The 23,494-nt window shown below is 41.7% G+C and overlaps 2 protein-coding genes across 6 annotated transcripts in view; both read left to right on the forward strand.

Moving 5' to 3' along the window:
* The window catches only part of LOC146316479 (plasma membrane calcium-transporting ATPase 1-like), a 32,552-nt gene extending 20,065 nt beyond the window's left edge, over positions 1 to 12,487 (forward strand). The window contains exons 7-19 of one of the 2 annotated variants that reach the window (XM_084735153.1): positions 38 to 252; positions 509 to 751; positions 1,936 to 2,177; positions 2,267 to 2,504; positions 4,117 to 4,296; positions 4,801 to 4,888; positions 5,249 to 5,355; positions 6,043 to 6,234; positions 6,550 to 6,763; positions 8,262 to 8,473; positions 8,574 to 8,681; positions 8,885 to 9,073; positions 9,915 to 12,487. In XM_084735153.1, coding sequence (XP_084591279.1) covers positions 38 to 252; positions 509 to 751; positions 1,936 to 2,177; positions 2,267 to 2,504; positions 4,117 to 4,296; positions 4,801 to 4,888; positions 5,249 to 5,355; positions 6,043 to 6,234; positions 6,550 to 6,763; positions 8,262 to 8,473; positions 8,574 to 8,681; positions 8,885 to 9,073; positions 9,915 to 10,298 — 2,612 coding nt within the window. In that variant the 3' untranslated portion in view covers positions 10,299 to 12,487. The remainder of the gene's footprint in view (positions 1 to 37; positions 253 to 508; positions 752 to 1,935; positions 2,178 to 2,266; positions 2,505 to 4,116; positions 4,297 to 4,800; positions 4,889 to 5,248; positions 5,356 to 6,042; positions 6,235 to 6,549; positions 6,764 to 8,261; positions 8,474 to 8,573; positions 8,682 to 8,884; positions 9,074 to 9,914) is intronic. The other variant, XM_084735152.1, reaches the window with a different exon arrangement.
* A 2,274-nt stretch (positions 12,488 to 14,761) lies between these two features.
* Positions 14,762 to 23,126, forward strand: gtse1 (G-2 and S-phase expressed 1). 4 transcript variants are annotated; one of them, XM_084735148.1, is made up of 12 exons: positions 14,762 to 14,878; positions 15,182 to 15,221; positions 15,329 to 15,386; positions 16,818 to 17,523; positions 18,698 to 18,859; positions 19,037 to 19,172; positions 19,510 to 19,908; positions 21,310 to 21,364; positions 21,995 to 22,225; positions 22,325 to 22,550; positions 22,727 to 22,843; positions 22,941 to 23,126. In XM_084735148.1, the coding sequence occupies exons 2-12, from the start codon at positions 15,200 to 15,202 to the stop codon at positions 23,025 to 23,027; spliced, it is 2,199 nt and encodes a 732-aa protein (XP_084591274.1). In that variant the 5' UTR covers positions 14,762 to 14,878; positions 15,182 to 15,199; the 3' UTR covers positions 23,028 to 23,126. The 4 variants fall into 4 exon arrangements, with proteins under 4 accessions (XP_084591274.1, XP_084591277.1, XP_084591276.1 ...); XM_084735151.1 differs by having other exon boundaries at positions 22,049 to 22,225; XM_084735150.1 differs by having other exon boundaries at positions 21,310 to 21,363; positions 22,042 to 22,225.
* Positions 23,127 to 23,494: the final 368 nt, after the last annotated feature.

Here is a 23,494-nt window from a genome sequence, read left to right on the forward strand (position 1 = left end):
TCTGTCTGTCTCTCTGTCTTTCCGTTTGTCTCTTCAGGTCTGTTCATGTCAGCTCTCACTGTCCTCATCCTCATCACTCGCTTCCTGATCGATACCTTCTGGATTCAGGGGGTTCCCTGGGCCAATGAATGTGCGCCCATCTACGTGCAGTTTTTGGTCAAGTTCTTCATCATTGGTGTGACGGTGTTGGTGGTGGCCGTCCCCGAAGGTCTCCCTCTGGCTGTCACCATCTCTCTGGCTTATTCAGTCAAGGTTCGTCTGCATACGGCACTATATGCATACAATATGTCAGATAACTGTAACCATATTAGGGCTGCACCATCCTTGCTAAGATGTGAATAACAATAACTGAGATCACGATTCTCTCACAGAATTCTTGATTTTTTTCAATAAAAACACGTATTGCACTCTTTAATGCTCAAGTAAAATAAACCGTGTTGGACTTAAACTTTAAGGTCTCTTGTGACAGAAAAAATACCTCATGCCTGCTGCTTTCCTCCTTTGTCAGAAAATGATGAAGGACAACAACCTGGTCCGCCACCTGGATGCCTGTGAGACAATGGGCAACGCCACAGCCATCTGCTCCGATAAAACGGGCACGCTTACTATGAACCGAATGACAGTGGTGCAGGCCTACATCGCAGGGCGCTACTACAAAAAGGTGCCGGAGCCGGACCTGATTCCTGCCAAGATCCTGGACCTGCTCATCATGGGCATCGGGGTCAACTGCGCCTACACCACCAAGATTATGGTGAGCTGTAAAAATAGGCATCCATTCAGGATGCTCTGTGAGTTAAGCATTTGGCCTAGAGAGCAGGTTAGTTTGGAGAGCTGCCACAGCAGCTCAGGACTCATCTGATCACTGCCTCCTGGATCTACGGCACAGATCAGAACACAGTGGAGACAAACAGGTTCAGTTACAAGAGTCCAGAAGAACCAACAAGTATTTTCCATTTTTCAGATTCCTTTCTGTCAGTTCACTTTTGTCAGCAATTATTTACATTATCAGTTATAGTGACTATTATTTTCTGGATCAGAGCTGTGGTGGGCAGTTTATTTTTGGTATAATTTTGCAAAAATTCATAATAACATGATTACATGATGTAATTCAAGTGGTCAGAGAGAAAACTAGATGTCTGTTCCTCCTCCTGGTTCTGGTTTGAGGCTTTATAAAATCTAGCCCATGACAGAACTCTCACATTTCATCGAGAGGTTTTGTACAGATTTTGCCTACAGGAGTTTTAATTAATTAATTGTTTAGTATAACAGTATTTCCCAAATTAGGGATCCCCTAATGTGTCATTTAATAAATCTAGGGGGTCATAGATGATCAACAAAATAGAAAGACACAATATTACTGCTACACAGTGGTCTAGTTTACTTGTTTTGCAAATCTTGTGTAAGACGGAAGAGTTTTATCTATTCAGGAAACTTAAGACTTTAAGATGAAACAAAGTGAGAAGTTAACATCGGCCTCTGGTTAAACTGCTCACAGCTCATATACAGCCTGTGACAAGGGGTTGCCAGTTAGTGTGGACTGACTTTTAATATCCAAGAAGACAATGAAAAACTGCCTTCAGTTTCTAAAAGCAGAAGATGACACCATCAGAGTAAAATCCAAAACCCAAAGATATTCAGTTTACTGTCACGTATGACAAAAGAGGCAAACCCTCATAATTGAGAGGCTGGAGCCAGAAAATATTTAACAAACAACTTAAAAGATTGAGGAAAAGTGAATTTTGAGCCCTGCTTCAAACATTGTTACCTTTTTTGTGTTTGTTGAAAGTTGTGTCTTGTTGCTGTTAATTGATGTTACTGTCATGTGCTGCTGCAGTTGTGAGTTTAATACACAAACCATTTAAAGAAGCTGATGTGTCATTAAAAACTAAAACGTAAGCTGTGAATTAACATTGTCTCTGCTGCTGCTTCCTGCAGCCTCCAGAGAAAGAGGGCGGGCTGGCTCGCCAGGTGGGAAACAAGACTGAATGTGCCTTACTGGGACTCTCCCTCGACCTGCGCCGAGACTACCAGACCATCCGCAACGAAATCCCAGAAGAGAAACTATTCAAAGTCTACACCTTCAATTCTGTGAGGAAGTCCATGAGCACCGTGCTAAAGAACCATGATGGCAGCTACAGAATGTTCAGCAAGGGGGCCTCTGAGATCCTGCTCAGGAAGTAGGTTTGCTGCTGCTGCTGCTGCTGTTGCCCACACAGCTCTGTCCTCAGTTAGATGATGATCACATGACTCTTGCCTGTTTTTCCAGGTGCTGTAAGATCTTGATGGCCACTGGGGAGGCCAAAGCATTCAAACCTCGGGACAGAGACGACCTGGTGAAGAAGGTGATTGAGCCGATGGCGGGGGAGGGCCTCAGGACCATCTGCCTCGCCTACAGGGACTTCCCTGCCGCTGATGGGGAGCCTGACTGGGATGACGAGGTCCACATCCTCACTGGCCTCACCTGCATCGCCGTGGTTGGCATCGAGGACCCTGTACGACCTGAGGTGCGTCAATCCTGTCTTTCCACACAGATAGATGGAGATCACAGTAAAAATAAGTGACAGTGAGTTCGTGAGCCTTTTTCACCGGTGAAATCATGGTCTGTAGGCACAGACTGGCCATCGGGAAGCTCAGGAATTTTCCCGGTGGGCCAGTCATGTCAGGGACAGACCCCAGCATTATATAGCCCACACACAAATATTCCATAGATCATCTTAGCTGCAGCAACACAGCTGGTCCAATCTATAACAGCAGTTGCTGTCACAACTGAAACCGGAAGTGTCAAGCAATCATTGCAGAAACATGGATAGAAAGAGAAAACCCGCGGCAGAGAAGGTGCGCCAAAAAAAGAAAAAGGCTTTGCTGGCTGACGCCGCATAGTGTGCTAAGACAACGGATTTATTTAAGCAGTCTGCGGGTGAGGATGAGGACAGTGGAAGAGAGGCAGAAAAATCAAGAAGGAGTAAGCAGGGAGCAGGTGCTCTGTCGTACTCGTTTTATTAAGCTTGGGGTTGCAAGACAAGAGTCCTGCTGCAGGTTTGACTATTTACAACTTTTAACTAGTCAGTCAAAACATGGAAATTTGATCATTTTCCCCAAGACCACCCATCAGTTCTTTTTCACATTACAGTCAATATGCATATAATATTTGAATATTTCTACACTTGAGCATAGGGAGCAAAACCTTCAGAAACTATTCCACCTTTTTAGGTCTGGATATTGTTTTAAAAAATCACAATACCAGTACCAACACCAGTGCTCTTAAAGTGATACCACCAATGGAGTACTTAATTCTTTACCTTTTTTTGAAGGTTTTTCTTTATGAAGAATGCTTGTGGGACTGGCTGCGAGCAAAACTATGTAAATAGTAATTTTTTTCAAGATCTGGGTACTGAAAGGATTGAATGCAGGTATTGTTTGACAGGAGAAGTTTCAATACTACTTTGTGCTGAGCTATTCCAATCAATACCTTGAAGGTATTGAGTCTCCATTCCTAGCCCTAAACCTTTTACATATTAGCCTAACACAAACAATACAACTTAACAAATTGCGGGTTTGTTTTTTAATTAATTAATGATTTGTTTGTTCACAAAGAGGTTGTGTCCCTTCAAAAATGTAACATGCTCTTCCTGTAGAAAGTGAAGTCCTCAAAACCTCAGAGCAACGAGGAAAATGCTGCTTTACAACAGTGATAGTTCTGTCACAAGGCAAAGAAGATTAATGGTTGCTCATACAGCCCCTCAGATAATGTGCAGCTTCATCACCTCCTCACCTCAGAGTGACATTAATCTGGTAAAACAAACTGCCGCCCACAGAGGGTTTGTGACATTGCTGCTTTTAATTTTTGTGTCATTGTTTTTAAGCTATGCAAGTGACTGGCCAGTGTTTACTTACAGCTTATAAAAATGGCTCATTTAGTTCATCTTTTTGCATATGCAACCTTGACCCCACAAGGCCAACATTTCTTTGTCCTTGCAGTTGTCTGACAATCATCAGTTTTTGTTATTTCCATCATATAGTTTCTTTATTTCCTCAGTGCTCTGTCATCTGTCTGTAGTGCTCCATAACCCTCAACAAGTATCACTTTGTTGTTGCTTCCTGTGGTGTTCTCATCAGGTACCAGAGGCCATCAGAAAGTGCCAGCGGGCCGGGATCACTGTTCGCATGGTGACTGGAGACAACATCAATACTGCCCGGGCCATTGCCACCAAATGTGGCATCCTGCAACCTGGAGACGACTTCCTGTGTATGGAGGGGAAAGAGTTCAACCGACGAATACGCAACGAGCTGGGAGAGGTCAGAGAGGCACAGACTTGACCAAAAGACAGTGGTGTCTGTCCTAATGTCATCTTTAACACTTTAACAGTTTAACAGATTTAATGGCCCCATGACAAATTCTTATTGTGGCTGTGATGTTGCATTTCATAAATTCAGGCAGACAGTAAACAACAAATGGCACAGTTGACGGAGCAGGACGGTAATATTAGATGAGACCAACAGGGAATACTTTAAACAATGTGTGGCATTAACGAAATACAGGCAGAGGGCAGTGTCTCTGAAGACAGACATCATCACACACATCCAGTGGGTCATAAGTGATGAGTCTACATATTGTTTTTTCGGAAAATATTGCAGATTATGCCTTTAAGTTTACAATAGAATATTAACAGAGAGCTGCATTTTGTAGCTACATACACTGCTAGAATAATTAACCACTTTTATCTGAAACAGATTTAAATGTATGTTTTGCAGCTAAAACTCAAGATTTATGTCTTTATTTATGTCTCTTTTTGTCTGCAGATCGAACAGGAGCGTATTGATAAGATTTGGCCAAAGCTGAGAGTCCTTGCCAGATCGTCTCCAACGGACAAACACACTCTAGTCAAAGGTTAGGCATTCTTAAACCAGGTCAGATAGGTCAGGGGCAGGCTGTTAATTATCATTATCACTAAATTTATAATGACTATTGATTATTTATAAGCATAATTTATACACAAGGCAGTTTCAAAGTTGTTTTAATACATGTAAAAATTAAAATGAATAAAAAGAGTGAACTATAAAATTGAAATGAAGACATGAAAACAAAATAAAAGTCTAAAAAGTTTTGCTGATTTTTAAGCAGTAAGAGTTTGTGCACACTTTAGATCCTCATTTGTTCAATACATGTGTCTTTGTGTGTGTGTGTGTGTGTGTGTGTGTGTGTGTGTGTGTGTGTGTGTGTGTGTGTGTGTGTTCGTTGTCATCTCAGGTATCATCGACAGCACTGTGCTGGAGCAGAGGCAGGTTGTCGCGGTAACTGGAGATGGAACAAACGACGGTCCTGCCCTCAAGAAGGCAGACGTTGGCTTCGCCATGGTAACAATTGTCACCGATATCGTCAAACTCCTGCATCTATAACCTTGAAACACTTAAGGTTTTATAAATCCTCCTCAGAGTGTTTGTAAAGCAATAAAGAGCAATCAATAGATAAAAAATCTTTATTAATGAATTCACTTCATATGAACTGGTCTGAAAAAGCAAATTGCAAATGTATTAATATGTAATAATTTATTCAGATTCATATTAAGTTGCTACATTTTGAAGTTTAAAGAAAAGAAACAAAACGTAAGTCGAGATGAACATTAAACTTCCCGCTCTCTTCTGTTGTGGCTCCGCCTCCTCAGACCTTCACTCAGTCTGACATTTTTCCAGCATCCTGAGGGTTAAACAATTGATTATTCTGTTTGTCTTTTCAAATTTGATGATTGATTCTGCTCATTGTTCTCCCAAATCCTTGTGTGTCAGAACATGTGGCAATCCACTTAAGGTCAGCTGATCTTAAAAGATATGTCAGACCAATCAGAAATGTGAGAGGAACCTTTAGATCATCACATCATGTCTTTCAGTCATCAGCATCCTTCACATAAAGACTGACAGCAGATTCAGGTTCAGAACCAGAAAGACTCCTGAACCCCCTGTGTATCAGCCCAGGTCTGATGTTAGGCTTACAGCCTGGTATATTCTCGGGTTTATGTAAGCTAACCTACACGCTGTGATCTGCAGGGCATCGCAGGGACAGATGTGGCGAAGGAGGCATCTGACATCATCCTGACAGACGATAACTTCACCAGCATTGTGAAGGCAGTGATGTGGGGCAGGAACGTCTACGACAGCATCTCCAAGTTCCTGCAGTTCCAGCTCACCGTCAATGTGGTCGCTGTCATCGTGGCCTTCACCGGAGCCTGCATCACCCAGGTCAGAGCCATCTGACACTGCCGCTGTCAACACGAGGGGTGGACAAAAACAGCCTTATAGGCCAGCCCAACTGTTTCAGTTCATGCTGGAGTTCAGTCGTGTTGTCAGGGGCAGGTTTTAAGAGGGTCCAAAAGCATGCATTGCACCCTCAGTTTAATATTTTGCACCCCCAGTTGAAAATTGAATGATAAATGCTAAGTGCAAGGTGGTAGGTTTGCAGCTATCTGTGTACGCCTCCATTTAGGAATATCATGATGAGGTTTGTGGTTTTTCAGCTGACATACACTTACTGTGGATCTGTGTGCGTGTTTCCAGGACTCTCCTCTGAAAGCTGTGCAAATGTTGTGGGTCAACCTCATCATGGACACGTTCGCTTCGCTGGCCCTTGCCACCGAGCCACCAACTGAGGCTCTGCTGCTCAGGAACCCTTATGGCCGCAAGAAGCCGCTCATTTCCCGCACCATGATGAAGAACATCCTGGGACACGCTGTCTACCAGCTGACCACAATCTTCACCCTGCTCTTCGTAGGTCAGTGAACGCACTCCAGCTACATGGTCTGAAACTGACAATCTGTGCGTTTGAGCTCAGAGCCACAGATTCACATTATTTTTGTGTTTTAACACATTTAGATGTGCTGAAATTGTTCTCCATTGAGATTCAGGTCATGTAATGTCATGTTTCCATTCATGCTATACAAAAAAGTATTGATTAACTGATTGACTTCAACAGTTCTCTTTAAAGTGTGATCCCATTCAATGCAATAAGACAGGGTTGCCTTCCTTGCATTTGTTATTTATGTGAGATGCAATTAATGCATATACCAAATTTAAAAGATGATGATACATAAAACAAAAACGAGAAACACAAATATATAGATAAAAGATAAAATCTAAAAGTCACACATGAAGATACAAGGAATAATAGAAGACTGGAAGTTGTGAACATATGTCTTGAGAAGGGACTTGGAAGATGACACTGGAATAGAGTTGCTTTGGCAAAGTGATCCAGTGGTACCCTCATTATATAAAGTGTTTCTAGATATTCTGTAGGAAAATTATACCTCTTTATCTCAGAAAAGAAGCTTTATAGGACTGTAGAGCTATTGATGGTAAGCTGTGTTTATCGTATTGGCTGCTCATATTGCCTCCTTAAAATCTACCTGTTAAAACACAGCTGATATGCCTGCTTGATTTGAGATGTGTTTCCAAGATAGGGTTTTGTCGTACAATTCAGGGAATTCAGACACACAATATTAGTTTTCCTCAAATTTATCATACATGCCTGGCTAGCAGCCACCTTTCTATTGGCCATGTGATATTTGTCACAGTGCGAGCGACACATTGCGACACAGCTAAATGCCTTTGCAACGTGGCGCAGAGCACAGTGGTGTCATTGCCGTGTTGTTTTTGAAACATCCTTCAGGTTCAGGGGTGACTTTGTTACTTGGTAAATGTTACAGGGTTGACCACCACAAATTTGGGGTTTATGGATAAAGTAAAGTAATTGTAATACAGCATTTTGACCCATAAAGCTAAGCAGGCTGTATACATTCATTTACTGCACATAAACACCTACTGTAATTACTGAAGCTAACAGCCAAATGCTGATAAAATGTGCAAGTAGATGGTAGATTTGCTCCACTCACCAGTCCAAAGTATGGTAATCTATCCATCTGGCTGGTGTACAAAAAAGTTCATTTTGAACCCTGTTTTGTGTTGGATTATCTTTGTACAGCTTTGTAAGCACACTGAGAGTCAAATTCCTTGTGTGCCTAAACAGACCAGAAAAGCTGATTCTAATATTAAAGGGAATTTAATACATTTTCTACATGGATTAAGGTGGAAAAACCTCTTGGAAAAAAAAAACATAAAAAATACCTTAATATATTATATTGTATCGACCAAAAATCCCACCAACCATAATATGAATCCATCATTATTCATGTGTAAATGACTTAAATACCTGTGTAAAAACATTGTGGTTGTTTTACGTGCCTGCTCAGTGGTCTTTGACCCCCCTCTTCCAGGTGAGAGGATGTTTGACATCGACAGTGGCAGGAACACCCCCCTCCATGCGCCACCCTCTGAGCACTACACCATCGTGTTCAACACGTTTGTCCTGATGCAGATCTTTAATGAGCTTAATGCTCGAAAGATTCATGGCGAGAGGAACGTCTTTGAGGGTGTCTTCAACAACCCCATCTTCTGCTCCATTGTCTTTGGAACCTTCATTGTGCAGGTAATCTGTGAGGGACGAGGAAATCATCACACCTGGTCAGGTTCACATTGTAAAGTAATGAAAGATTACCTGTATGATGTTGTGTCCTTTCATCCTGTAGATCGTCATTGTGCAGTTTGGTGGTAAACCGTTCAGCTGTGTGAGTCTCTCCCCTGAGCAGTGGCTGTGGTGTATCTTCTTTGGCCTTGGCAGCCTCTTGTGGGGACAGGTGAGACACTTTTGCCATTATTTTCATATTAGATAGTAAAGGAAGAAGACATACATTGTTAATCCCTGTTAGAGGTATGGGGCTGCCACCACATCACTCCCTACCGTGGTCTGTGCTGAACCAGCAAATGCTGTGGTTCCCAAACCGAGTCCCTATGCACTGAGGGTACTGCTGTGTAATATTTGTGTCTGTTCCCCTCTCAGCTGGTGTCCAGCATCCCCACAAGTTGGCTGAAGTTCCTGAAGACAGCGGGACACGGCACACAGCGGGAGGAGATCCCTGAGGAGGAGCTGGAGGAGATGAAGGACCTGGATGAGATCGACCACGCTGAGATGGAGCTGAGGAGGGGCCACGTCCTCTGGTGCCGTGGCCTCAACCGCATCCAGACACAGGTATGGTTTCACCTTCAAAGGGTCCTATTTTCACAGCTGTGTCTATTTTGACTTGTGGGTTATTATAAACTTTGACACGTGACTCCAACAAAACAGGGACAAGCAGTGTGAGCCTCCTGGAGCTTTCCGCATACACTTCACTTTCACATAAATCATTTCACTGAGTTGTTTCTGAACCCAGATAAAAGTAAACAGGGAATTTAAAAAAGTAATCCCCTGGATTAACTACTGTAGCTATTTGCAGAGGGATCTACTTCTAACCAAACAGCTGCCTGTTCATCTGCACACAGCGGTTTGTTTCCATCTGCGAGACAGAGGGTTGCTGCAGATTCAGCCTGTGGTCATAGAGAAGTATTAGCAAATAGGGCTGCACAATTGATTGAATATTAATCTTGATCATGATTTTGGCTTTCCTTAATTAAACAACAACAGTAACAGCCAGTCATCCTGCAGCAGCAGCCTGTGCAAAATCTCCTGGATGTTGCAGCTGCAGTCTGGAGTAAAAGTGTGATATACAACAGAGAGCAGACAGACAAAACTAAAATGAAATGTCTGGAGTAGAAGGTGAAGAGTTCTCCATTGAAATGCATCAACGTCTGTTGTTTGGAGGTATTTTGGATTTAGAGATTTTAAGCAAGAACTAATCGTATGCATATGAGTGCATGAAACTTGTTTGTGCTGTAAAGTAGCACAACTAATTTGTTCAGTCGCCTGAAAAAACACCACAAACTGCAGTGTGATGAATGCATGAAGGCCAAGAGAAATTACATCAGTTAAGACACCAGGATTTTCCTCCTCCATTAAACGCTGAGCTGATTGTTTGTCTTCCCTTGTTTTTCAGATTCGTGTCGTGAACGCCTTCAGAGACAGCGTATCTCCCTACGAAGGCCTGGAGACGCCAGAGTCTCGCAGCTCCATCCACAACTTCATGAGCCACCCTGAATTCCGCATCGAGGACTCTGAGCCTCAGATACCACTGATCGATGAAGGAGAAGGTGAGGACGACGCCCCCACAAAACGCAACTCCATTGTCATCCCGCCGCCCCTGACCGGACTGTCCAACCTGCCGCCTCTCCCGTCCTCACCCAACCAGAACAACAATGCCATGGACCGCATAGGCACCCTACCAAAGGACGCCTCCAGGTCCGGACTGATCCCGCCCAACTCAGCGGGGCTGCCACCGTGTCCGGGGAGCCCACTGCACAGCCTGGAGACCTCACTCTGAAACCCCACCCCATGAACTGACCATTTGCAGTTACGATGATGTCACAGCCTGGCTCAAGGACAAAGAAGGGAGACAAAATAAGAGGTGGAGGCCAAAGAAATTACTTAACAAAAACATAAGGAAAATAATTCAGTGCTGATTCATTCATGCAATCAGTGCATCAGTAGTGTGGAGCATGTATGGGTGTGTGTGAATGAAGAGAAACAGAAGAATAGCGGCATCATTCTTCTGAGGAGGGTGAGAGAGAGGGACTGCAGTCTGAGGCAGCTATTTAAAGAGGTATTGCACATTTAAACATGTTTTTTTTCAGTTGTAAACTAAATTATGTTACTATACTATATTGAACTGGCGACTTGTCCAGGGTGTACACCGCCTCTCGCCCAATGTCAGCTGGGATAGGCTCCAGCCCCTCAGCAACCTGTCAGGATAAGCAGTTACAGACAATGGATGGATGGAAGTTACTATACTGTGATGAAACACATCAGTGCTGGTGTTAATTTTGACATTTCTTTTGTGGTTTATAAAGCTTATAAAAATTGGCATTTGGTGAGTTAATAATGGCTAAAACCTCACCCACTGTTTTAAAAGCCATCCTGAACCGTGTGAAGCCAATGCTAAGATAGAGAGGTGACTCTGTGTTATGAAAAGGAAAAAGGAAACACAAAAACAGGTTAACACTCTCTAATCAGCCCCTGCTCAGCGGGAGTCTGTGAAGCAGTACTGATTCCAAATATATGCTTTTCGAGATTCATCATTCACAGTTTACAGTATTTTTTGTTAACCCTCAATGTAGTATTTTTACATTTTGCCACCGTTGGCGGCTGTAGAAGAAGCACCAGACTGCAACAGCTGGGCTATGGCTATGTACTGATGCTCCCCTGAACACACACAGACAACTGAGAGAACAGCCTTTCTGCAGCCTCCCTGCAGCCTCTCTGCGCCGCTAGCATTAGTTTGGCAAACTACAACACAGAAACTTTTTCAAAGAGACACAAATGTACTTCTAGTGACTGTCAAAGCTCCAGCGGACTCTCTGTTTCTCCAGCGCTTCTCTGTGTTTCCAGTGTTCCTCCATGGACGTGGAGAGCCTGACAGCAGCTGCTCATGGTTGGTTAGCTCTGACCACTAGTTGCTGTTGTAGCCATGCCCCCCACTCTGCCCCCTCGTCAACAACTTGCCCTCTTTTTTTTTTTTTTTTTTTTTTTAGCATTTTTCACTTAAAAGGCCTGGACACACTGGACCCAGGTGTGACTCATCCTTCTGACAACCCTCTAGCCCGCACCTGCCATACACAAAGCAGGGACACAACAGGGACACCTAGTGCCCAGGTGGAGGGCCCGTCACAATGGTCTGTTCGTTCTGCGTTTGTTACGGCGAGAGTGAGAGCCAAGGACTGAAAAAAAAAAAAAAAACATTTTAAAAACAGACTCTGATTGTCTGATTGCTTCCTGTCAGGAGTTCACCTGCTGGTTTTTAGAATCCAGGAAGCAGAAATGTTTCCAGGTGTTTGTGTTAAATGTTCACACAAACTGATGTTTTCTTCTTTACTTTAATAGACATGAACTCTGCAATTGTTGTTTAGGAGAAGTGTTTGTGAGGTTATCGATCAATAATAAATCTGATCTGTAAATATTCATGTTGATGTTCAGACATAGCAAATGAGCTAATGTGAGCTGACGATGACGAGGTAAGGTTAGTTTTGTGACAAGGTTTAACTTTTATGGATCTGTGACTGAAATGTTTAGAGTCAGTCAGCTTTTATGAGGTGTGTTTATAGACAGAAAAGGTTAAAGTAAATGTGTAATGTTGGATTGTTTGTTTGACTGATTGTTTTGTAATGTTTTAGGTTTTTCTTCTTATCATCATTATTATTATTATTATCAATATTGTTATTATTATTAAGTCATTAAAAGATAAAAAAACAACTTCCAGAGCAAGATGTTTGTGATGCAGCTTCACATTCAACTGAAGAAGAAATGTTAACAAACTGATGATTCCTCTTTTATCCCTGATATCAAATGTGTAATTGTTTGCAGGGACAGTCCACCACAAAATGAAAACTTTTTCCCTCTCACCTGTAGTGCTGTTTAACCATTTAGATTGTTTTAGTGTCACTTGCAGAGTTTTGGAGATATCAGCTGTAGAGATGTCTGCCTTTTCTTGAATATTATTGAACCAGATGACGCTTGTGGCGCTCAAAGCACCAAAAAAATACATTTGAAACTCAACAGCAATGTCTCAGCTGGGTGATATGGCTTCTAAATATTATCTTGATATTTTTAGACTGTTCTGTGATATACACTATATATCTCGATATGTACATTTTTTCTAAAATAACTGTTCATTATCATAAATGCTCAAATTGTGCAAAAATATGTTGATCTTACAGAATATGTGGCATTATTGCAGTAGTTTAAACTATCCAAAATTATAGAAAGTAGTTAAAATGAGCTCAACCTCAAACATCTACAGCAGTAAAATGCAATATACATATTAAAGCAGCAGTAATATTAATTCCAAAACATCAGTTCGATAATAGTAAAACACTGATGAGGACAGTTTAAGTAAATTTTGCTTTAATACACACACACACAAACACACTTTTATCAAAGTTTAGAGAGCAGAATTTTTACTTGTAGTGCAGTTGGGGCTGGGAAATCTGGAAAAAATCAAACATCACAATATATTTAACCTCCATTTGACCCTGACTTTAAATATGATTTGGTGCTCTCACAAAATATTAAAGCAATGAGATTTTCATAAGTTATCATGAGTAATAGGGATATAATAACTAAGTAGGTTAAAAAAATGCCTATGAAAAATGAGTACTGTAGTCCAAACAGTAAGTTGGCGATATAGGTAGTCTGTTGGCCAAAGTAACAGCTATAGGTTAGGGTGGTGATACATGGCAACATGGGCATGTCGTGGGAGTCAGGTCAGTATGGTTCTCACAAAAACGTGGGATGGGATGGAACACCAGGACTGGAGTGAATCTCAAAAACAACAGCAGAGGCGGAAAGAATTTGTCCAAAAACCTTTAGTGAGAATAAAAAATGCCTCTAAAACAAATTGTCTCAAACCATCCGGTTATTGAAAGCACAAAAAGGACTCATCTGACCTCTAAAGTGCCTGTTGGTCTTTATTTAGATCAGGGCTGCCCAGGGCTCACACATCGGCTAAACCCAACAGGAAGTCAGCCATTTTGAATTTCATAGTCAACTTTGGCATTTTACACATGTCGTATTTTAACGAACTCCTACAGAAATAATCCAGTTGATTTCAGAGTTAGTTTGTGCCATCTAGATTACTTTGTGAAAAGCTATTAAAAGATTTGGTCAGTGTTGAACAGTGTGGCTGCAAGTTTTCCTGCAGCTGTTATTAGATTTACAGTAATCATACTGTGAAATGTATTCACAGCAACTTACTAATTGCTGCCAGCAAGTATTGAACATTTCACAGCATTCGTGTTACAGTGTAGCTAATTATTTCAAATATTTACCAGTTACTTTAAGCTAACTATTGCAAAAACTATATCTCAACCAATCAATCAACCTGTTACTTTTGACTAACTATTTCAGCCATTTATCCATTACTTTTAGCTAATTGTTTCTACCATTAATCTGTTACTTTTGAGAAATATATTTCAACCTCATATCCATTATAGCTTACTGTTTCAACTATCTGTCCATTACTTTAAGATATCTATGTCAACCATTTCTTCATTATTATGTTATATGTTTCAACCATTTATCTATTACTTTTAGCTAACTATTTCGACCTTTACTTTTAGGTAACTGTTTGGACTTTTCTGCTCATTTGCCAACTAGTTTTGAAATACTCTTAAACGCAAAATGCTGCAGGAGTCACGGTTGACTCTATATGTGGATGTTTTTTTGTTTGTTTTTTAATCAGATCATAATCTCTTTTTTGTATTTGTGTCATTTTCACATGCACCCCCGGTACCTGGCACTTTGGTACAAAAACTGTTGAAGAACTGTTTTTTAACAAGGCATCTGTTGACCCCTAGTGGTTTATGTCAGTATTGCAGGGGGCCTGTGGCAGACTTTAGTAATAAATACAGAATCTATATAGATTTACTTTTTCCTAGCATATACAGATAAACAATTTATTTTGCTTATTAAAATGGTTATTATCCTAGGTTTCAAAAGGCACTATTATGTGTCTGACATTCATCTTTCAACGACACATACTTACTGGTTAGAAAAGCCTCAGGCAAGCCTTGAAAAAGAGTCAAAAAAGGTTTTGCAAAAAATTAACCACATGCTAAGTTATTTCCGAGTTTATTCATTTGTAGTCTTTGTTGAGATAAAAGTTTATCAGCTTTATCATAATTATTTTTATACAAATCAAACGTTTACTTCCCGGAAACAGGTTTTAACTCTATGGACTACAATCCCCACAACTCTGCTCATTGCTTCCGTCGTACGCTTCCAGCCAATTGCTGAGTGCGTCTGACTCACGTGAACAACAGCGCAGGAGATTTGAATTGTTTGTGTGTTTTCTTCTCGCCCTTTGAATGTCGAGTAGAAAAGATTTGCGAGTTTTCAGAGGAACTTGAGGTTTGTAGTTTTTACTTTAATGAGGCAGTAACTCTGTGTCGCTGAATTAACCAAATTCATGATTAAATTCTCCGTTTAAAGTTCATATCAGTTGACGTTTGATTTAAGCTAGCTTTAGCTGATGGACTAACGGGCTAGCAGGCTAACGTCGAAGTTAGCATGCCGCTTAAAGTAAATTTCGTGTTTAAATTCACTCCATGCCCATCTGTTAGAGTGTTTGTGTGACTTATTATCATTACAGTTTAATGTCAGAGCTGCATGTGTCGCTGAAGGTCTGATCTGGATCAATCTGTTTCCCCACAGTGAAGAACCAACAGCGGGATGGACTGTCGAGCTAACAGCGGTAAGTTGACAATGACTGACCTTCTGAGTCACCATTTATACTCAGTTAACCTCCTGTTTACGTGTTTTATCAACTGTTTAATGAACAACGTTTGTGTCCCTGAACAGAACTGTTCTTTCTGCCTGATGAGAAGTTTGACTTCGATGTTTCTCTGTCTCCTGCCAGGTAGGAAACATGATAGTTTTATGTTCAACTCATGTCTGCGGAAGTATCACCAAGGGCCATTGTTTTAGCAAGATCAGAATTATCAGGATATGATTAAATTTCAAATGTGTGGTTTTGCAATGCATAATTTATCTGGATCATTCTTCTGGATTAACAGTTTTGAAATGGTGGCCCCAGTGCTCACACTGATACTAAAGTACTGCCATTAATATGTCATTATTATTATTGTTATCATTATTATTATCATCATCATTGAGAAATATATTTATTAAGACAACATATATACTTAAAGATCCACATACAGATGAGAAAATGAAGCAAAAATTACAATATTATCATAACGTTCAAGATATTTAATAAAATATCCCCATATTAAAAAAGAAAGCTCTTTATTTTCCCCCTGGAAGCTAAAGTCAGTTTTTCTGTGGCTTAACTGTTGGAAAAACCAATGTCCAACTGTAGGTGCCTCTGTGCTCTTCCAGGCAGTTGTAGTTACAGTGTTTAGCCTTAAAATGACTCCCTTTATTTGCACCTGACAGTCTTAAAGTAGGTGGGACTAGTCCAAGAATAGAATAGCCAAGGGCAAACAGACAACCTAATAGCAATAATACCAGATAAAGTTTGTATGACCTCTACCCACATTTAATTTTTTTTGTCCACAAAACGCTGCTGGAGTTTCTTAGAGAAAATAGCGTTGCAGAATCTTTCAAATAATATAAGTGAATGTTGACCAGTTTTCAAACAGGAGAAACATGAACTGCCTTGGTACTGCTCTTGCAGTGTAATCTAAGTAACCTAAAGCCCCACCAGGCTGTTCAATTGCACACACACACACACACCATCACACCACACACAGTTAAGCTGGTGTGCATGCGCCCACGAACATGGCTACAAGCTACAGTGGAGGTTTAGGCTAAAAAACATGGTGTAAATGACATCTTTCAAGTCAACTTGACAACTTGTTGGGGCTTTAGGCGACTTGGATTACACCAGACAAACAGTATGGAGGCATTCTATTTTTTTTATTTTGACTGCACTAAGTTCTGCATGTTGCTACATATTTCCCCTTTAATATCAGGTGTCTACAAATTGTAAAAGTAAACACAATTGCAAATTGGTAAATAATTGATACCAAGATTTAGCCGACACCACATGGATTCTTTTAGTTACATTACAGTCAAAATGGTGACATCTGCAGGTGAACTACTGGTACTACATTAAATATAAATCTAAGACTGACTGGTTAACGTCACTTTGTTTGGTTTAACAAATATAATAATATAAAAAAATGAGGTGTAAATATTTACATGTTAAAACTAAAAACTGAGCTCAGTTCTGGAGCTGTGACCTTCTTCATCCTTGAGTTTCAGCTCTCTTACATATTGTGAGCTATTTGTGGTCTCATCTGTGATGTCTCTCTCTGCTCTGCAGCTCCAAAGGTGATGAAGATGAGGATGAGGTGTTCATGGGTCCAGTCAGCCATAAGGAGAGGTGTGTCTCTGTTAATGTGGCATCTCAACTTGAGGACGGCAGCAGTAGTGTGCGGACAAGCTGGAGTCCGTTGACTGGTGATCAGCTGGAGGCCGTGTGTCAGGAAGCCCACAGACTAGCCAACCAGCTGCAGAGTGGTGAACTGAAAAGGCCACACAGTGAGGGAGATAAAACCGCTAATGTGACCAGTGACTATACAACCAACAGGGAAGAGTTTGTCCAGGACACTGAGGCCAAACTGGGTGTGCTCGGTCAGACCGCCAGTGCACTCAGCCCCATCAAACGTCAGACCTTCTGTGTGCAGGACAGTCCCATGAAGCAGCTGCCGCCTGCCATCCAGCGCAGCCTGCTCAGAGGAAGCAGCTTTAATGCAGCTTCATCCACCCGTCCTGCCAACGCAGCTTCATCCACCCGCCATTCCTTCGCCAACAGAAAGTCATTCAACCCCCCAGCTACGTCTGTCAGACTCAGCACCTCCAGCCCTGTGGCTGGAGCCAAAGCTCAGCCAAGGACAGGGCTGCGAGGGAAAGCCACAGTGGGTGTCGTGCTGCCAAGCAAACCGGCAGCCCCAACGACTTCTTGTTTAGCCAACAAGAGCAAAGTGGAGAAACCCAGACTGCAACCACCAAGCAAAGTAGGAGAGAAAGTTGGTTTTTACTTTGATTCTCAGGTGAAAACATTGACACTGGGTTGCACCAACAAAGATTGATTTAAATTAGATCTAATGTAAATTAATCTAATCAGAGTTTATCAAAACCTGTTTTTAAAATGAGTAAATTTAAAATTAAGCACAATTTGTTGCACAATTTAAAAACTAATATATAAAATAGATCTGAGTGCTAGTATAACAGAAGGTGGGAAGCTGTTAACTTTCCCCTTCTCTGTATTCATTAACAAAATGTGTATTGTTTGCCAGCCAGCTAAAAACCAAGCATCTCCCCTTCTTTCCACTGTACAAAACTAAAGCCAAAATATCCTTGATACGAGCACAGCCATCTTGCACTGGTCCTCGACACACCTTTCTACTGCACTTACAGGTTTGCAGAAGATTTGCTCTTTGAGAAAAAAAATTCAGATGTTCTGAGATTATAGTCTTAAATGTGACAGAATAAACTCAAAAAATAGTAAAAAAAAAAAAAAATAGTTTAACTTGTAGAAAACCATATCATTAGGGCTTCAACTAATGATTACTTTGATTATCGATTAACATGCCAGTTATTTTCAGGACTAGTCGATTAGTCAATAAAATGTAAAACAAAAAACCCCCACACAATTTACCAGAGCCCAAAGTGACATCCTTGAATTGCATCTTTTATCCAACCAGCAGTCCAAAACCCAAAGACTCTTACTTTACTAAAAGCAGCAAATCCTCACATTTAAGAAGCTTGAACCAGCAAGTGTTTGAGATTTTTGCTTACAACACAACCGAAGTGATTAATCGCACATCAAAATAGATGGCAACTAATTTGCTGTCAATCAGTTAATCAACTAATCGTATCAGCTCTCTACATCACTTCACAATATGCTTGCATCTGTCAGTTGAGTAGTAGTTCTGCTGCACAAACCCATCCCCTCATCCAAATCAGCTAATTTGTGTGTAAAACAAGATACTGTGTGACCAAAAGCTCTGGTAAAAGCCAGTAAATGGTCCATGAGTTACGTTTTTCCTTGTTTCTCATGTGTGACCCCTTTGAGATACCTGGTGACCCACCACAGGGGTGGTGATCGACCCCTAGTATGGATATCACTGTGTTATTAAATAAATGAAGATGTCTTTATGTCACCTGTTGGCTCTTGTTTTTTTTTTCTCCATGTTTCAGGCGGTTGGCAGTTGGAGGCGTAGCCCGACCTCTTGCTCCTCCAGCAGGGCAGGGTCATGTGAGGATCTGCTCTCTGATTCGGCAAGCGTGGCTTCTGACATCAGTGACTCCTCCCTCAACTCCAGCCTGGTGGGAAAACGCACGCTGGCTCCACCCACAAAGGTAACACCCTTGTTCAAAACTGAGTCTGGTTGATTTATCATGGAAATCTGGTCAAACAGCTCCACCTGTTCGACAGAGTCAGTCACTCCAGCCAGGTGTGTTTGATATGTATTTATGTGTATTATCACAGTCATCCTGACATGGAGCTGAAAATAATTGATTTTTTTTTTCTGTCAGAGTGTTGTGAGGAACATGTCAGGTGTGAAAGCTCCACCCCTTCAGAGCAGGAGGGTGACAGACAGGAGAAACACGTCTTCATCCTCGTCCTCGGTGTCCAGCTTCAACTCCAGCATATCTTTGTCCCCCGCTAAAGGTACTCTTTAAGCCACTGAGATGCTTCCAAGAAGCAACCTAATTTATGTGCTGATAATTACTGTGTCTGATGAATCAAAGTCTGAGACAAACTTGGCAGTTGAACTAAATGTTGATAAATAACCCAAGTATTAAAGCGTGAATGACACTAAACTTCGGCAACATATCAAGCTAATTTACATGTATGACAAAGGTTTTGTGAGGTGAGGTTAAACTCCATACGGACCACAGAGCAGTTGCTTCGTTGCTCTCTGATAGAATCGATATCAAGTCAGAAATGAATGCCCTCATCATGCAATCAGAACATGCAGCAGAACAGGTGTTGTGTCTCCTCTCAGGTAAACTGAACTCCTCTTTGAACCGGAGTCTGAGCAGCTCCACTGGCCCCGCCCCCAGCAGCATCAGCCGTCCGGCAAATAACACCAGACTGCGCCGCTCCACCGTCTACAGTGCCGCAGAGCCAGTGTCCTCCACCTCTACCACCAGCCGCCGTTCGCTGTCTGCTCAGGCCAGGAAGCCCCCTGAGGTGGAACGTGTCAAAGCCGCAAGGTCCACACCGCTAAAGAGAGCTGAGGCCACGCCCCTCCAGCTGACACCCGCCAAGAGAGTTTTGGGGAAGACCACCTCCGTCACTGCCTCAGGCCGGCCGCAGAGCGGATTCAAGACCAAATCCAAACCAGAGGCCTTGGTCCCACCAACACCCAGTGGAGAAGTCAGAGGAGTCTCCCAGGGAGACGGTAAGATGATGATGTCACAGCTGTCAGTTTAATGTGTTCATCAGCTGAGTTTAACATCAGTTTGTTTCATCCTTTAAGTTATTCAGAAAACTGTTATACTGTTTGTATTTAGAGTAGGGCTGTAGTGGTTAATCAATTATTAAATTAATTGCCAACTATTTTGAAAATCAATTAACCAGTTAAGGCATTTTCTCAGAAAAAAGACAAAATTCCCTGATTTCAGCTTCTTAAATATTAATATTTTTTGGTTTCTTCTCTCCTCTATAACAGTAAACTGAAAATCTTTTTTTGGTTGTCATCTTTGGCTTTGGGACACACTGATCAACATTTTTTACCATTGTCTTTTACATTTTTCGAACAATTGTTAATTGATTAGTTGGCTGCTTAATTGACTCAGTTGTAAGCTGCTGCCCTAGTTTAGAGTTTGGATTCTTCAGGGTTCTTATGGGTGCTGAAAATCCTTGAAAACTTTGAAACCTTGAAACTGTAGGCCTAACTGCATTACTTTCACAATAAATTGCTGTCTGACTAAATAGTTTGCTTCTTAGGTAAGGAAATAATATAAATTTAAGAGAGCCTAATTTCTTTTGCCTTTTGCACAAAATGAAGACACTCAACACTAATTCATTAGTTGTTTTTTCCATAAAATATAAAAATACAGCCCAAGATGATGTCCTCAAATGTCTTGTTTTGTCCACAACCCAGAGATATCCAGTTCAGTGTCACAGAGGAATAAAGAAACCAGAAAATATTCAAATTTAAGAAGCTGAAAGCAGAGGATGTGGGCATGTTTTCATCAAAACAGTTAATCCATTATCAAAATAGTTGGCATTTAAAAAAAGTTGACAATTAATCCATTAACTGACAAATCATTGCCGCTCTAACTTTCATAATAAATTGCCACCTCACTGAATAGTTCACTTTTTAGATAAAGAAATAACATTCAGCTGGGCGTTGGCTCATCCTGTTTATGTACAAAACTAAATCTACTTACAGAGAGGTGACGCAAGTTGAAACATGAAACTTGGTTGTCTTTTCCTTGATATTGTCACCTTCCTGATAAATGCTATTACAACACATAATTTTGGGTGTTTACAGTACAGCAGGCATGGCTGTACAGCGCTGGAAAATCTTGAAAAGTGCTTGAATTAGATATTGTAAAAGCTGTAGGAACCCTGTCTGTGCTAAATGGAGACAGCCTTAAATAGAGAGTTTTGATGTCTAAAGGAATGCAGATTCTGGTCTTCACCTCCAGGACTAAACTCATCAGTTTTAATTTAAATCTTTTGGTTCAAACTAAAGCAAAGTCTCCAGTTTCTGTATTTGATCCTCTGAAAACACTCTGTCTGTCTGTCTGTCTGTCTGTCTCTCACTCTGTCTGTCTTTGTGTTTCATCTCCAGATGTCTCAAAGATGTTGAAGCCAAAGAGGCTGATGTCAGCGAGCAGCGTGGACAGGTAGATAACATCCAAAGTTCTTTGGGGTGCTGGAAATCCTTAAACGCTTGAATTTTAAAATGGTGTTTTCAAGGTTTGAAAAGTGAATTAATTTTTGATGAAACGCTTCATATTGTAATTGCATTACTTTAAATAGTTCACTTTTTAGATAAAGAAATAAAATGGGCCACATATTGGCTAGGTCAATATTTTTGTCACCCATAATGCTATTTTTTGGCCAACAGAGTAATAGCTAGCTTTAGGTTAGGGTGGTGATACACAGCACCATGAGCGTGGATATCAGAAGCTCACACGCAGTGTATCCTGGTACACATAGGCACTGCTGGCAAGGCTCCGCAAGCAGAGGAACTGACCTTTCTTGATCAATATAGCACACACTGAGGAATCGGTTACTTCATTTGACTACATTTACCCTCAACACTGACTGGACATCCACATAAAATCAGATTTTTCACTTTGAGGACTTACAGTCTATCTTTTTGTATACAGTAAACACGTCATCCAGGTAAAACATGTGCACCATCTGTCCTGTCACTTTGTGTTGCCTCTTTAGTCTGAAGTTTGGTTTATTGGGGTTATTGTTTCTGGCAGATCAGTGATGTGATCCATAAACACCTTCCTCTCCCGTAGTCTTCCTCAGAAGCCATCTGCTGGTCCTCTGACACCCTCTGTTGCCGGCTGCAGGTCACTGCAGGTGAAGGCACGGCGTCCCTCTGCCCTCCCGACCCCAGTGAGGCGCAGGATGTCTACCATCCCCGTAGCCACACCTACCAACCAGACCCGGCCCACAAGACCACCGGCCGCCTCTGACTCTGTCCCCGCCCCAAGCTCTGCCCTAACCAGGAGAGAGAAAGACTGCAGGTAAAGTGCCTGCTGAGTCAGATCATCTCCCTGTTACCATGACAACTCATGCAGCGGTCTCGTTTTGGTGTTTATCGTTGTGTTGTTGTTTCTGTGTAGCCCCGTCCCTGCAGACACACAGGAGGCGGAGCTTGTTGATGCCCCCGACATCCAGCCCTTCTGTCTCGAGGAGGAGGAGCCTCCTGTTGCCCCACCCGCTAGCCCTCCACAGGCTGACCAGTCAGAGAACACAGATCCTGGAGAACCGCGTCAGGGCGAATCAGAGCCCATCAGAAACCTGATTGAACTGGAAACTGCAGAGGAGAGCAACAGCAAGCCTCAGGAGGTCAGAAGACACACACATGCGTGCACACACACCAGCTATAAGGGTGACTCTATCACTTTTCATCTAGTCCAGAGTTATGAAGAGCTTCATCTTCCTCCTCCTCAGTTCTCCTCTGATTGCCTGCTTCCTTCAGGAGAACCTCACAGATCTTCCTCACTTTAACACTGTCTCCTCAGGTTCTCCTGTTGGATCTTCCAGCTCCGATTCTGCAGCCTCAAGAGAAACTGCTCATTGACTTGACCAACACCCCTGACCTGATCCGGACCAGCAACAAGTCCTGCACCACCAATCAAGTAATCGACACCTTTCCTGGTTACATCCTCTGAGAACAGAGAACGTGTCTGGAGGTTATCTTTAACAAAAATCTGTTTGTTTTATTTGTTTGAGCAGCTGATCGACCTGAGCTCTCCACTCATCAAGTGGAGTCCTGAAGACAAGAGGGAGAACAACGCTCCTCTCATCAACCTGTCCTTCTGATCCAGATCCTCCTGAAGATGTTTGTCTGATGGTCTCTGCAGGAAACTAGACTCAGCAGAAACTCTAATAATAACCCAGATAATTTAATGACAGTTTTTTATCAGTCACAGTTATGTTTTAAATGATGAAAATATTCAAAAGTTGCTGAAGTTTTTCTGCACCTGATTGTACTTTTATCCATGTCTGTCTTGCTGCTCTTATTGATGTCTGAATAAATGTTGTTAATGTCACTACTGTAACACTTAATGCGTCTGTGTGTTCATGTGCTGCTCAGCTCAATCAACCAACAAGAAAAATATTTAAAAATCCATACATGAAGGGGATAGGAATAAAGCTCCATTCTGAATAAAAGCACAGAGTGTATTATTGTGGTGCATTAAAATGGGCTTGAACAAAGCTACCTGCCATTCTCAGATTTGATCCTCCTCTCTACTCTCTCCACTTCCTTCTTTCTTTCTGGGGCTGTC

Source organism: Lutjanus erythropterus, chromosome 13 (genome assembly GCF_056507025.1).
Source record: "Lutjanus erythropterus isolate fLutEry1 chromosome 13, fLutEry1.hap2, whole genome shotgun sequence".
In the NCBI taxonomy this organism is placed as follows: domain Eukaryota; kingdom Metazoa; phylum Chordata; class Actinopteri; order Lutjaniformes; family Lutjanidae; genus Lutjanus; species Lutjanus erythropterus.